The sequence below is a fragment of the Hydractinia symbiolongicarpus genome, chromosome 12 (assembly GCF_029227915.1).
Source record: "Hydractinia symbiolongicarpus strain clone_291-10 chromosome 12, HSymV2.1, whole genome shotgun sequence".
NCBI classification, from domain to species: domain Eukaryota; kingdom Metazoa; phylum Cnidaria; class Hydrozoa; order Anthoathecata; family Hydractiniidae; genus Hydractinia; species Hydractinia symbiolongicarpus.
The window spans coordinates 17758538-17773299 of NC_079886.1; the positions used below are offsets into that span (position 1 = coordinate 17758538).

Consider the following 14762-nt stretch of genomic DNA (forward strand, 5'->3'; position numbering starts at 1 on the left):
CAGCGGGGGTGGTAAGAGACAAAAAATTCTGGGGACAAGGTTGCTTTCTTTCGCGAGAATATTTTGTCATCGCAAAGAGACCAGTTTATACGAAACCGAATGTATCCGATATGCTAAACGGAATCACTGCAAGGTCGTGTGAATAAAGAAAAGACACGAACAAAGTTTTTATATATGTTTGACTATTTTAAGTCAAAAATTTCTATCTTTCCTGTGTGCATATTTATATTTTGAAATAGTTTTTCTTTGTGCCAGTGACCATGTTGTGAAACTTTCCCGGGGAAAATCGGATTTACAAAAGAAGTGTGTTTTCATCCAATCAAAATCACGGAACCTTTCGGCCTCGAAAATTTAAATTTTTTACCTATGTAGTCAACATGGCGGATTGTTTATAACGGACAGATAATAAGATCTGCTTAATAATAGCCTTTCCCTCTTTTAGCAGTTCTTTCAGGTTCGGTTGGGTCATGAAAAGAATTGTGAAATTAGAACGTAAGCGTTTATTGGAATTTTATATTAACTTTTATGTTGTTATTTCAAGCATCAAAGTAGTATTTATGTTAGTCATGGTTGGATAGAGCATTGACACTTTTTTTACCTATCTTGACATTACTCTAGATTTTGACATATAGCTAGCTAGTTAGCTATAATCTGATTCTAAATAGATAGCCCTCTTACAGAAAACAAAAATGCTTAATTATTATAAATATAGCTGAATATGCAAAAGCTGCAACATAGACAAGTGAAGTGAGACAGAATGTACTTTGCAGTATTCGTGATTTGGTTTGATTTCATAACAATTTATATGGGGGTGAAAGGTTTCCTTATTTTAGGTGAAGAGAGTGCAGAGCTAGATTCATTTTCGGTTCTTAGAACAATGTTACAAGGTTTGAGCAACAATAATTTTTTGAAGCAAAATCTAGATAGCTAAGCATCATTTTCCGGACAGTATTTTATTGTGACTACCTTTCGTTAGCTAATTATTTTTACATTTTTAGCATTCTTTCCCCTACAAACTAGGTTTGTTTTTACCCAGCGAAATTTAAAAAATAGCGGATGTAGCACAAACACGATTGGCCAATAGCTAATTGTCCATCATCACGACGGCAACAAAGCTGAACCGAATCACTGAATTTCAAATTTCTTTGGTTTGCAATCAAATTTTGCGAGTAAGCTTGTATAAGCCCTATATTTTCACTCACAAAATTTGATTGCAAACCGACATGCAGATCCCAAGTTATGAGTTTGTCAGCAAAAAATTAAGAGGGCTGGGACGAGCAAGTGTGTGTCATTTTAGCAAAAAAATTTATGTTTATCAATTAGCCTTTATAATATCTATGCATTGATAAAGTTTGAATGCACACCCCTTAACAGCTCTAAATTTACTGATAAAAGAAAATGTCCAAATTTGCTATTACTGAATTATGACATCATAATTCATGCAGCATAATTAAATCTGAAATTCTTTAAATGTGAATATCTTGAGAACAAAAAGAGCTTTTTAAAAAATTTAAAAAGACTTTTTAAGCTCTATAATATAAGCCCAACATCATTTTATACCTTGGGTTCCCTTTAACGTATCATAACATCTGGTAACCAATTTCTCATAAGTGTCTGTTGATTAGAGGAAGATATGACTGTTTTCTCACTTTATTTGTTTAAAGCTATTACAAATATATATATAAAATCCAAGTGATTCTCTTGCTTCACTTCACTGATTTTCCGTAAGAAAGTTTGTTGTAGCCATTTCCTTTGACAGACTTCAATGTATATGTACAGTATCTTTGAAGTGAAAGAATTTACCTCCTTTCTCTTTTGCGTCAGATTGGCAATAAGCATACACTTATCGAGTTGTGGCTCATTTCTACTAACAGAAATATTAAATTTATCGTTTAATTTGAGTAGAAATATCGAAAATATCTCTATAATAATACGCTAATTCCGTGTGTCTGTCTGTCACTTTTGCAAAGTGGATTACATTCTTCAAAATTTTCTTTAACAAATTCTATAAAACATCGCCTATAAAATTGTTCTGTAATTTACCAAACTTTACCGATGAAATAGTATTGACGCCAAAGGAAAGTTAATTAAGATTAGTGAAGCCATTACAATGCACTTAAAACTTTGAGGCCAAATAACTTGGAAACGAGGTGGTGACGTCAATGTTTTTTCACCGCGTGGGTAACTAGGGACAACCTGGGACCAATTTGGGTAAGTTTTTCAAACCTGGGTCCCCGAATCCGTTTCGGAATGGACGGTTTGATGACGTCATCAAAAAACCTTTAAACCTTGATATCTCTGCAACCGTTTGTCAAAGATACATGATCATATACATTTTCTTGATCAGCATTTCAAGATCTATATGGTGAAGGCAACAGGTATACATATTTCTGAAATTTTTTTTTTGAGTTTTCACAGGTCTCTGCTGATGTCTGCAAAATTTAAATGATGGTTGTTTTTCTCTGTTATCCTGCCTAAGTGGATTTTTCCACAGGCCTTATCGACTAGTAATCAAAATAATCCTGTAAAAAAGGTATTCTGCAACGCTTGTCCCATTACTTTCCATATTTATTTTTTTATTTATTTTTTTAATATGAAAGCTTGTTTCCATGTGACGGCTATTTCAACATAGCTTTGTAAATGCTTTGTGTATACTTTGATATTGCTGCACCTTCAAAATTATCTCTTTTTCTATTAACTATGATATAACAATATGCTTATTTTTTCCTGGAAAAAATCATTTTGTCTTTTTTTAAAGGCAAATATCCCACCTTTGTTTAAGAATATATGTAGTGAGTTTTTTCATTCAAAATTATTTTACGAATATACCTGTTAATTTAGTTTTCTGAAGGTTTCACAAGTTATTTTTTAAAAGTCTCAGCTGAAAAATCTGTAAAAGGGAACCCCAGGCATAAAATGATGTTGGACTTCTATAAAATTTTCTGTGCAAGCTTGTATATGCCCTATATGTTTACTGACAAAATGTGTTTGCAAACCAACACGCAGATCCCAAGTTATGGGTTCGTCAGCAAAAAATTAAGAGGCCTGGGTCTAGCTAACAAGTGTCATTTTAGCAAAACAAATATGTTAATCAATTCACCCTTGTAATATCTATGCATTCATAAAATTTAAATACACATCCCTTAACAGGTCCAGAATTACTGATAACAGAAAATGTCAAAATTTGCTATTGCTGAAATGTGACATCATAATTTATGCAGCATAATTAAATCTGAAATTCTTTCAATGTGAATATCTTGAGAACAAAGAGAGATTTTAAAAAAAAATTAAAAAGACTTGTTAACCAACTATTAAGCTCTATAATATAAGCCCACAACATCATTTTATACCTTGGATTCCCTTTACGATGAAAAAATTTATTCAATATTGTACCAAAATATTATGATTCGTGGACAATATTAAGACTTTTTCTAACTTGAACCCTTACAGGTTGACATTTCATAATAATTGTTAGAATTAACTTTGCATAACTTCCTTCAAATCTACGTAACTGAAGTATCCATACTTCTTAATAACAGAGAGTAAAAGTTTATTATCACTTGTTTTTTGTTGCTAGAAAGCAATTTGAATATTCACCCAAAGATGAAATCTCATCAGTCCAAAGATACCATTTACCCCCAGTATTGTAATAACTTCTCATACCTTGCATTGTAAACAAACTAGTAGCTGTTACAATGCTATAAGAAAATCACCAGAACAATTAAGATAAAGTGATAATTTGATATCTAGTAAAACCTTTAAGCAGTTAAAATTGAAATGTAGTAAAAAAGGCCTTTGTTATTATAATTAGTACACACAGTTAAATTTAATGAGCAGATACACTTTAGTTTACACATTTCTTTGTGTTAATTATCAACCATGGGTTTGCTTTGTGATTTAACTATTGTCTCTTCAATTCATTTTTTCACAACACTCTAATTTTACTTCATTCATATCAAATTTTGTATGGGTTTAACATAGTTATGCTTGTGTTTTGATGTGGCAATATTATAAATATGTTTGCTAGAACTTTATATAAATATGTGTAAAAATGTGCCTTTATTTATCTTAATTTTACCAGTGAGGGTAGAAAAAGTTGTTGTCCAGGACTGTGTACTAGGATTATATACGTCCTATTATGTTTTCTCTCCATTATATTTATGTTTACGTTTAGGTAAAAAATCGAAATGCCTGCACTTTATAACGACATGGTAAGATCTTTGTGTTTTCTTTGATACATGTTAACACTGTTTTTACATATACTATCTGTTTGTATTTAAAATTTATAAATATGTCAAGTTTTATCACTTGAGCATAATTTTTTTGGTCCTTGGGTACTTTGTGCCACACTGGACCAAAAAAGTCTGGTGGTAATAGAGTTAAACTGGAAATATATACAGACATATTACATCTGGGGCTTAATTTGGCTGGATTTTGTTGCAATATGTTATTTTTGTATCATTTGGATTGTAGAACAAAGAAAACATTGTCAAAGGACTTCGAAAAGCAAAACCTGCACCCGACTTCTCGAAAATTCACAAACAATGGAATAATAAACTACAAAAGGTATGAATTTGAAGAGTTAGAATTTTTTATCCTCATAACATAAGATGTGTAATTGTCACGAAATAACAAAATTATAATTTTTATTGCTAATATTAATTCTGAAAATTTCTGTATATATACTAAAGTTTTTTGATAAACAGGAAAGCTTTTATTAAAAAATAGTGAGTAAAATAAAGAGTTGATACATTGTGATATTGAATTTTAAATAGAATTTTAAATAGAAAGACCTATAAAAACCATATGCACCACACATGTGGCATGTGGCCTTGTGGTTATGGCGTTCGCTTCGTAATCACAAGGTCCATGGTGTGGTCCACAGCGCGTGAATGTTTAGCCAGTGTCTTTACTACAGCTACGGGTCAACCCATGCCATGTAAGGGAAATTTGGTAGGCTGCCGGTGTACACCTAATGTATACATTCAGAACACAGGACCCACAATGATAACAGTGTTTCCTACACTGAAGTGGCTATACCCTGTATAAATATTCGGAAAAATAATAATAACTCGCATACTTGAAAGTTCTGGTCTTTACTTTTTCTTACTTTTTTTAGGGAAAAGCCATTTCGAAGAAACCTCTTACTGATGTAAGTTTATTATCTACACAATGTCGTGTAAAAGTTGAAATATTCTCCAGAATGATATCTCACACAAAAAAAAATTCTGAAGAATGCCATTAGTGATTTCTTTTTGCTACAATTATAATATTTGTATTGCGAATCCACAAAAATAAATCCCACTGCTAAAATTTATTTCTTTAGATATCTGTTTAAATGTTACGTTTATTTTTAGGCAAACCCATTTCAATTTTCTCATCCTAATATTCCAAAAAGTGGAAAAGATGATTTTTTTATTGACGCTGATGCCAAAAAAAGCATTTTAAACTGTGAAGGAATATCAAAGGTATAGATAGTGAATAATTTTAATTCAATAGTGCATTGATGATAAGCCTATGTTTCTATATAGTTCTCATTTTTTCTTCTCGAAATTTTCCAACCATTTTTTTCTTTTAGGATAATCCAAAACATCGGGTAACTATAGCAGACACGCGCAGGTAAATACGTCAAGTTTACTTCTACTGGTAGCCCAGTGGTAGAGCGTTTGCTTCCAGTGCAGAACATCTCGGGTTCAAACCTCGGCAGAGTCATGCCAGAGACTATAAAAGTGTAAATCTTTTCTTTCTGCTTAGTGTTCATGAGAATAGGATTGATATCTTAGGCGGTTCTCTAGATGAGCGATTGCTGTGCATGCACGACTATCGTAGTTCAAATGGGAGCTTTAAATGCACTAGGACCCCCCCCCCCCCCTCCCCCTCGCAGGCTTCTCGTTGATAGCAGTATTAATAGGAATTGCAGAGGCCATTCTGAGTAAACAAATTTGAATAACAATAATCAATACTTCTTTTAGAAATTCATTGAAGACGCAGATTCCTAGAGCATCGTTTTTAACAAAAGAAAGATCATCTTTGTATTCGAAACCTCTGAACAAGTCAGTTTTATCAAAGCCAAGCATCCAGCCATCGCCACTCGCAAGGAAAGTTAATGTTCCCAAACCAACTTCAATAGCTAAATCTCCAGCAAGGGTAAAGCAACAATCTCAAGGTATACATTTAAATTTTACACATACACATTCAAGTTTTAAAAACACTCATGAAAAATATCACGAGTGCTTTTAAAACTTACTGTGCCCTCTTTCCAATTTTAAATAAGACGATCCATATTTCAAAATTCGTTCATCGTCATTATATAGCTTCGTACAAAAACGGGTCACGGTAGATATTTTCCAAAAAAAAATACTTTCTCACCTATCTCGTTATTGTTCGAGAAAGTATTGCATCATGTTTTTTTTTTATATTTTTGCATATAATAGTTTTCCTCGTAATAAACACGGATTTTAAATTATGTTACACGCATACAATAAACAAAACGAAATTTGGTTAATTTCAGGGACACCTTCCGTTTATCTTCATTCGGTGTTGCATTGCGAGTCAATGGAATAATTTTTTTTTTTTTTTTTTTTTTTTTTTTTTTTGAAAGAGAATTTTACCAAAAAAAAACCGTAAATGTCTGGCGAAATCTTAAATTCGGTGTTTGATAAATAAACTTTCAAATATAGGTTGCTTAATGTTTGTTTGTTTGCTTGTTTGTTTTTTTGTTCTGATAATTTTCCAAAACAAATTACTTTTGGCTCTATGTAAAATATTAGCAGCGATCTTTTGATTTTTTTTAGTTTTTAATCGAGAATTTGCTCAAATTTAGTCGCATTTAGGATATAGATTTTTTTCCCTTTTCATTCAAGCTTCTTACCTATACTGGTTATAAAACATTTATTTCTGTAGAATTAATTTGAATTGCTTTAACAAATTTAAATTGTATCCAATAGTATGGTAACGATGTTTTAAAACGTACCAAGACTTCAAATTATTACCCATTCTCTTACGTAGGTTTTGAATTTAAAGATTTTACGGTGGATGATGATGCGTTGGAGAGCATCTTAAATTGTAAAGGTATACCTCTTGCTGCGGAAACACTAAAATTAAGCAGTCAATATGGTCCTTGTAAGTCCAACCGAGTAAAAGGAAGGATCGTTCCGTACCAAGGTAGTGTCGCTAGGTTGTCACAGAATGGAAGAAGAACGCAATTTGATTCAACTTCGAATTCACTGGTGAGATTTACATGTTCATTTATTTTATCAACTGTGGTTGGAGTGCATGCTCAAAGAGCCTGCTTTCAAACCCTCTATATCTCCAACAGCGTATGTTTTAACTCAATAATTCTATTTATTTTAGACGTGGGCTTTTTAGCCCGTTTAAACCTAAATGGGTGGGAGGGAGGGAGGGGGGTCATAAATCCCTGTGGCTAATTAGTTGTGATTTTTCCCCTTTAAAAAATCATTAAGACATCATCAAAGTTCTGTTGTTATTGTTTTTTCCCGCGCACGTTACTTCTTATCTGTAATCGCAAATTTGACATGCTTCTATCTTAGCAATGGATAATCACAATGAAGAGTATGTGGGAAAGACATACCCATCTCGGTTTTGTGTTCATCCTCACCCCAGGGCATTCATATAAAGGGTCCTAGAAAGGAAAAAAGGTTTATCAAGTGTACTATAAACTAACTTGATAATAATATAAATTCACGAAAACCATGCTTCACAGCCATTCCGTTTAGCGTTATAGTTTTTGCCAACAGTCATACACGCCTCGGTATATTTAGCCTCGTTCAGAGTCTCCCCAGAGTCCTAGTTAAATTGTTTTTATTGTACAGTTAACTAAAAAGCGTTAATAGAATGCATGCTAGACAGCTATTCGCTTTCAACTTTTCAGGCGGCAAAGAAGCAACGCTGGTCCATTTATTCGCGCGACAGTTTCTCTGCTAAACCAGATTTAATGACGTGGCTGAAAGAGCTTAACGGACAACCGGCACCGAAAAGAAATTCTCTTTATACGAAACCAAACGCTGGAAACACAACCTTGCGTACGAATTCAACAAGTGATTTTACCATACCGACGGTTACTCAGCCTAGAAATTCCTTCTATAGTCAGGCAAAAAATAACACAGCTAGAAAAAATCTTCCAGATATTGAACAAAGTGGTCCATCGGAGGGAAATAATTTTAGTCTTAAATTTGACAAAACGTTAGTCGGTTATCAAGGAGATAGTTCTGATATAAAATTTGCATCAAGCAACTCAGATGTGGATGATCATCAACTTTTCACTACGCCAATGAAAAATAGACTTACTGTTCAAACTAATGAATCCACTGTCAAATCGATTCTCAAGAAAAAAGTGGACGTAAAATCAGTACAAAAGGAAGTCGACAAAACGTGTTTATCGTTACAAACTAAGGCAGGCGCTAATACGCCCTTAAGAACGCCCCTGCGATTTTCAGCTTATGCTAGAAATCAAAGATTGTTAGGATTACCTCTACCAAAAGAAAATCGTTATGAAACTTTGGGTGAACATATCACAGCTCCGCAACCTTTGACTACCGATGAAGTGTTGACACCTTCGAAACTCCTCTCTTATCAGTCTCCTACCGGTGGAGTTACAGCCGAAGAAATGTTGTCTACTGTCAAACGTGTGCGATGGGCAGACACTTTAAAAGAACAAGTAGAAGAAATTGTAAGTTACGTTTTAGTTGTGGAGACTTGAGCATTAAAAGGGTGGGCGTTTTAGGTACAAGAAAGGGTACAAGCAGGGCGGTGAGGTTGTTTGGGACAGAAGATGGACGTATAATGGAGGGAGGGAAAGGCAGACGAATAAGGGTGGGGAGGGGATGTGAGGTTGTTTAAGAGATCGGAAGAACGTATAAGGAAGGGAGGAAAAGATGGACCGATAGAGTGTGGAAAGGGTGTTGGGAAAGAAAAAACTTTTGCGGTTGGCCTAGATGTTAGTTATTTTTTGTTAAAGGAACATAATTTTGGATCTATTTAAAGAGTTGGTTAACAATTTTGAATGAAGAAAAAGCGTAATCATTTGATGTAATAAACTTCCACGATATTACTTTTTAAAATGTTTTTCAAGGCCCAACTTGTCGTGTCATGTATTTATTTCTATGTATTTTAGGAATCCACGTGTACCATAACACTACCTCCAGCCGAAAAACCAACGACATCAATGACTGACGAGGTACCTGTGACGACAAGTCAATGTACTGACGTGACGGCTACTTCAAATGACGTTTCTAATTCACACGATATGAAGAAAAATACTCATACTGTCTCGCCAAAGCCCATAGAAAATCTAAGTTGGGGGTCAATTTTAAGTGCCGACAAAGACAAGCCATCAGCTTTGCGCAATTTGAGTGGCCAGTTTAATAATACCGTCTCTGCCGTCGAAACTTCGTTAATTGAGATTGTCGACGTCACTAAACAGACGTTAAAACCGCCCAACCCAACCAGTAAGACTTTGAAAACTTCTCGTAAAAACAAAAACCGAAACAGCATTTTGGAACGTATTTATGGTGACGGCATAGCATTCGCTCCGGACGATACTTTGGACGAAACTAAAATGAACACCATCACCAACTCTGCTATAAAATCTCGACCCACTCCGGCCTTGGATAAAAAATTAGTCGACGAGTTAACGAGCTCTAAAAATGACAGTGAGGAGGAGGGCGAAGATTACTTTGATTTTTATTCTAGCAACACTAGTTTACAACCATTTCAAAGCACTATGCTGGCCACGCCCTCCACCGTCGAAGTGGAATATAAAGAGCCTCTTTTGATGGACTTTACTCCTTTAAATGAGAGTTCTGTTTCCATTCCAAATGCACCGTGTAGAAGCGCAAAAGCCAAAGCAAGAACCCCGTATAAACAAGCAATGCTGGATTATTTGGATAAAATGCTTGGATTGCCCAAAACTAACGATATGCATGACTGTACAATTGTGGCTCAAGAGACAGTAGATTCTGGCGTGAGCGAAAAAGTTGATAATGATTCTCAAAATGATCATCTATCGTCTGTTCAACACAAGCATTCTTCATATGAACATGCGTTTGCTGCAATCGAGTCGCTTGCGCCTATTAATTCAGCACAAACGCTTGTTACCTCACAACAAGCGCCCGTTACGTCACCACAAGCGTTCGTTACATCACCACAAGCGTTCGTTACATCACCACAAGCGTTCGTTACATCACCACAAGCGTTCGTTACATCACCACAAGCGGTCGTTACATCACCACAAGCGGTCGTTACGTCACCACAAGCGTTCGTTACATCACCACAAGCGTTCGTTACATCACCACAAGCGGTCGTTACATCACCACAAGCGGTCGTTACATCACCACAAGCGGTCGTTACATCACCACAAGCGGTCGTTATATCACCACAAGCGGTCGTTACATCACCACAAGCGCCCGTTACATCACCACAAGCGCCCGTTACGTCACAGTTCGACACTGTGGCTGACAACCGTCATCAAACAAATGAAGTAAAATTAACGCAGAATGTATCACAAGAAGTTAGCCGCTCTTCGACGATTTCTCATTCTCCGCCTAGCCATGCGATATCATTTTATTCTCCATCAAGCCGTACGACGAGTTGTGATTCCCCAGCGAATCGTATTTCAACCGCATGGGATTTTCCAGCAAGACAAACGGATGCAGTATGTTGTACGACAACGTGCCAGTCTCCCGCAGAAATGTCGCTTGTGACGTCACCTTCCGGTCTTGTTAATATTCTTTCGCCGAGTATGAGAAAATTTCCGGATTATCCTTTCTCTAATCCAACTTTCACGGGAGATTTCAGCAAAATGTTTCTCGACGCAGATAAGAAATCTCGCCGCCGAAGCGATTTTACGAGCGTTGATGGTGTTAGCGTTTTAAAGCCAGCCAGTTTTCAGTTAAACTCATTACATTTGAATGAAGAAAAAAAGAAAACGAATGATACTACATCGCATAAAAAATCTGAAATTTTGTCAACACAATCTTCTGCAAGATCTATTGGTGATATGTTGAAACCTAGTATTTTAAGTGCAAGTTTGAACAATTCGTCTGCAACTTTAACCCGAGGAAATAATAGAGAATCAATTTCTTGTGTGACGTCAGCTAGTTCCCACCCCCTATTTGGTGCTAAAGCGTTCTTTGCGAATGATTTTCAAGTTGGTACTGACGTCACTTATAACGACAGCAGTATTTACGAAGATGTTACTGATATGTGCGTTGTGTTTTCAAAACCTTTCAATGAACACAAGCCGGGAGATACTTCTCAAAAAATTGAAAACATGAAGCAGGAACAGAAAAAAACTGATATTTTGAGTCATTTGCCGAACATTGAAACTGCAGACACAGTTGAATTAATGGAAAAATCATCAAAGCGTTTAAATAGTTCAAATCAAAATTTATCTGATAGTTCCGTTTTTATCGGACCCTTGCCCGTTGATAATCGGACAGTATGTCGTAGTACTCCTCTCAAAAACAATGTCAAAATCGGATTAAATAGCGCTTTTCGAAGAGTGCCTCCGACGTGTAATATATTCCCTCGTGTGCATACGTCTTTACCAAGAATGGAAACATCCACTGAAATGTTGACATTACGTCATCTCGCGGCGGCTATTGAAAAGTACCAACGACAACGTTCGTCCATGTTGGACGCTGAAATTTCTCTGTATAGTAAATTCGGTGAGATTTCTGAAAGATTTGGTAAAAGGAAAACAACACTGCGTGACGGCGCGACGTGTGCGTTGGCGACACTACTGACGCACGGCGATGACATGGTAAGCAAATTAGATTTTTTGTTTTTATTTTAACGAAAAATGTGGTTTCGCTACGCTATATGAATCGTTTTCATGCTCTGCTAAACACCACTGGGCAACTAAGTCAGCCAAAAATCCACATAAATTGATAAAAAAAAATCCATTGGCAGTTTTAGGTCCCAAACATACCATAGTTTGGAAATGCAAAATGAATTTTTCTAAATCAACGATTTCTCTAGACTTATTGGATAATTTTTTAAAAAAATACAAAATTTTGTATTTTTATATTAAATTCATATCCAACAGCATTAAATCACAGCCAACAGCATTAAATCACAGCCTGTAAATTAGTATATTCGAAATCGGAAAAAAGCACTGTTGTAATGGCATCAGTCATCATCATCATCATCATTCTCGGCTTAACGTCCGTTTTCCATGCTAGCATGGGTTGGACGGGGTATATTAATGACCTCTTCCAATCTGATCTAGACTGTGTTAGATCTAAACTCAACTTCCTCTGTATAAAGTCTGTCCTTATAACCTACTGCCAAGTCTTTCTCGGTCTGCCTCTGGGCTTTGCCCCAGAAACTATCAAGTCTCTACACTTTCTTACCCAATTATCCTCCTCCATTCTATCCAAGTGCCCCAGCCAATTCAATCTTCTTATCTGGATAACATCTTTAATTCTACGGATACTTAGCCTGCTTCTTAGCCCATCTGGACTCTTTCTGTCTCTCAGACTGGCGTTACACATCCACCTAACCATTCTCATATCATTCCTTTCTAAACGGTCAAGATCTTCCTGCTTCACTGCCCATGTGTCACTACCGTCCAACATAACACTTCTTACACAGGCCTCATACAACTTACCTTTTGCCTCAATTGACAGGACTCTGCTAGTCAACAAAGGAAGTAACTCTCTGAACTTTTTCCAAGCAGAACCTATCCTGCAAGTAACAATTCTTCCAACACCCTCTTCACTGCCCAATCAGTGTTGGTAAATATTCAGGTATTAATTTTTACCTTTTGCGACCTCTTGACATTCTATCGGCTGGATAGAGGTCAAAAGTTATGATACGATTATACGATAACATCATGCGTCACATTTACTTTTTGCATTACAATTCGGCATTTTTATGTTGATACCTGCATTTTCATCTATTTATATAATGAATACAATTATTTAAAAGACAGAGATGGTATGGCTTTCTAAAAATTCGTAAATATTGGAACCTTAAACTGTCAGTGGAATTTTATCTAGTGCATGGCGGTAGCAGTGAATATCCGCTTAAAATAATTATGGGACGGATATTTTTTGTGTTTAATTTTTAATGATCTTATCCGCAAACACTTTAGCACTTCGTGCCTGTGGACGCGTCATAACCGTGGCCAAACATGCGTAACTTATTGGAAGCGTGACGTTTGGATGAGGCGATAATTGGGAGAGGGTAAAAGCCATCGCGGTAATATGTATGTATAGTAATTTATAAACATCATGTAATTTTCATATGTATAAAAGTATTTGTGATTTCATGTTACAGTCAAACGAATTTTCAGTCCACGGGTCTTATCTGCTGAAATTGTGAAAGAATAAACAACCAGCTGATCGGGGGTGAGGCTAATGTTTATAAAATATCTCTTGGTTGTTATAAATTAAGTAAATTAAAAAAAAAAGCAAGTAATTAACAGGCCCATAATCAATGCCATCAAAAATTAATGCGAATTTAGAATTTGGATTTCAAAGTGTGTAGTAATTAGCGCAAATCAACGAATTTCAAACTTTCTGAAGGTATTTAATTAACGCGAATTCTCAACAAGGTACACACCTTTTTACAGGTTTGTTCTCTTTCTCTTTCTATTATTGGTCAAAACTATTTTGAAGACGTTTAAAAATTATACGGGTTTTTTTTATCGTCACACATTAACGGAGAGAAATTTACACGATAAATAAATTAACGGAATCTTAATTAACGCGAAAATTTGTGTTATTTACTTTCTTCGTTGTTTTCGTGCAATAAGGTATTTTTTTCAGCTTTGTTTTTGGTGGCCGCCCTGACTCAGCAACACTTTGTAAATTAAAACCATTGTTAAGGTAAACCTATACCCCAATATGAATTTAAAGGCAAAATGCCAACCAGTGCTTTAAAAAATTATTCGGAAAAAGTGTGTAAATAATAATAATAATAATAGTAATAATAATAATGAGCTTTTAGGCAGCTGGTAGATTCTTTCCACTGGAGTCACTGAATGTGTTAATGCTGTTTATTACAACTGTCAAAGGATATTTTGAGATCATATTTATTTTTCTTAAAAGTATCTTTTCTTTTCATGTAATAATTTGATGTATATAATGAAAATGTGTAGCGAATTCTTCTTCTCTTTCTTTCTTTTTTTTTTGTATGTATCGTAAATGTTGTTTTAATAAATCAAATATGGATGCTTGGCGTTATTCTTTTAAGTCCAGAAACTTTCGCGAACTTTTCAAGGCTGACTTTCGGTCATTCGCGAAAGTTAAACGAGGCAAAATTTTTAAAAATGTTTAATGCTGTTCTTTCGCGAAAGTTGCAATGCAAATAATCCAATTTCCCAAGGCTTAAAACATTTTGTCCGCAAAAGATTAAGCACGAGTATATTTACCTTTAACACTTCAAAGGTATCCTGAAATACAACATAAAAATATTCCTCTTTCAAAGTAATCATATTTTTAAATTTCAAAATAATTTTTTTAAATATCGTGTTCTATAATCAAAACGAAACAAATTTTATAGCTCGTCTGCGCTTCCATTTTGTTATTCTAAAGGGGAGTAAATATACGCCAAAAAATGCATAATTAGGCGACGTCACAAAATATTCCGCATATTGAATTCTATACCAGTCTCCTATACCAGAAACTGTAAGACGTAATTGCGTTGTTCTGTTGGTGTGAAAATAATGGTTGGCATTTTTTTGTGTTTTTTTGCCTTGGTTTACCAACAATTTTGTTGCGAATAAACTTGACGGC

The 14762-nt window shown here is 35.2% G+C and overlaps 1 protein-coding gene across 1 annotated transcript; it reads left to right on the forward strand.

The window, feature by feature from the left end:
- The first annotated feature begins 88 nt into the window (after nucleotides 1-88).
- LOC130622584 (uncharacterized) lies at nucleotides 89-14198 on the forward strand. The gene is made up of 11 exons (XM_057438059.1): nucleotides 89-492; nucleotides 4175-4211; nucleotides 4474-4566; nucleotides 5120-5152; nucleotides 5358-5468; nucleotides 5579-5619; nucleotides 5973-6166; nucleotides 7009-7229; nucleotides 7892-8689; nucleotides 9134-11782; nucleotides 13118-14198. The coding sequence occupies exons 2-11, from the start codon at nucleotides 4188-4190 to the stop codon at nucleotides 13142-13144; spliced, it is 4191 nt and encodes a 1396-aa protein (XP_057294042.1). The 5' UTR covers nucleotides 89-492; nucleotides 4175-4187; the 3' UTR covers nucleotides 13145-14198.
- Nucleotides 14199-14762: the final 564 nt, after the last annotated feature.